This window comes from Pterocles gutturalis, unplaced genomic scaffold, assembly GCF_000699245.1.
Source record: "Pterocles gutturalis isolate BGI_N339 unplaced genomic scaffold, ASM69924v1 C11878079, whole genome shotgun sequence".
NCBI classification, from domain to species: Eukaryota; Metazoa; Chordata; class Aves; order Pterocliformes; family Pteroclidae; genus Pterocles; species Pterocles gutturalis.
The window spans coordinates 1-640 of NW_010154917.1; the positions used below are offsets into that span (position 1 = coordinate 1).

The 640-nt window shown below is 60.9% G+C and overlaps 1 protein-coding gene across 1 annotated transcript; it reads right to left on the minus strand.

Moving 5' to 3' along the window:
* Positions 1 to 175: 175 nt before the first annotated feature.
* Positions 176 to 341, minus strand: LOC104471043 (E3 ubiquitin-protein ligase RBBP6-like; the record flags this gene model as incomplete). The annotated part of the gene is made up of 1 exon (XM_010086227.1): positions 176 to 341. A coding segment is annotated over exon 1 (166 nt), but the record flags the coding sequence as incomplete, so codon positions are not given.
* Between the last annotated feature and the right edge of the window lie 299 nt (positions 342 to 640).

Sequence of the window (640 nt, forward strand, 5' to 3'; positions counted from 1 at the left end):
CAGCAAAATGGTCTCAAAGGTCACTAAAGCAGAGTCTGCTGATGCATGAGGGTCTTTCCTGATCTAGCTCAAGTTGCTTTTGCTTCTCTTAGGCTACAAAACCAAGAGATCTTTGGAGAAATACAGGTCTCAGGGAAAAGGGTCCCGAGGCCCCGCACCCACCGCCCCCATGCACCTTCTCTGGTCTGGGCGTTGGTGATCTGCAGGTCACAGTTGGCTGCCTTCAGCTTCTCGCGCGCCATGATCTGGCGCTTGAGGTCGCGCAGGGAGATGTGGAGGCCAGTGAAGGTGACCGTGTCGTAGTTCAGCTTGGAGGCGAACTTGTAGTGGACGCACAACATGGTGTGGGCCAGGCGGTACCTGCTCCACAACGGCGTCTACCGTGGCAGACGGTGTCACCGCCTCTGTGCCAGGTCAGGGCCCGCAGCGGCACGGGGAATGGCTCACTCAGGGGGCCAGGACAAGCCCGGGCGGGCAGGCAGATGACGAGGAGAGTCTCCCACGGCCCCGGCACAACCTCTGCTCCCTCTCCCGCACGCAGCGCTCCTGGTCCTGACCGCTCGCTATAGCGCCTGGAGTGCCCCTGCCTCTGCCTACTGCTGAGGGGTTTCCCAGACGACAACCAGGCAACGGAACACTG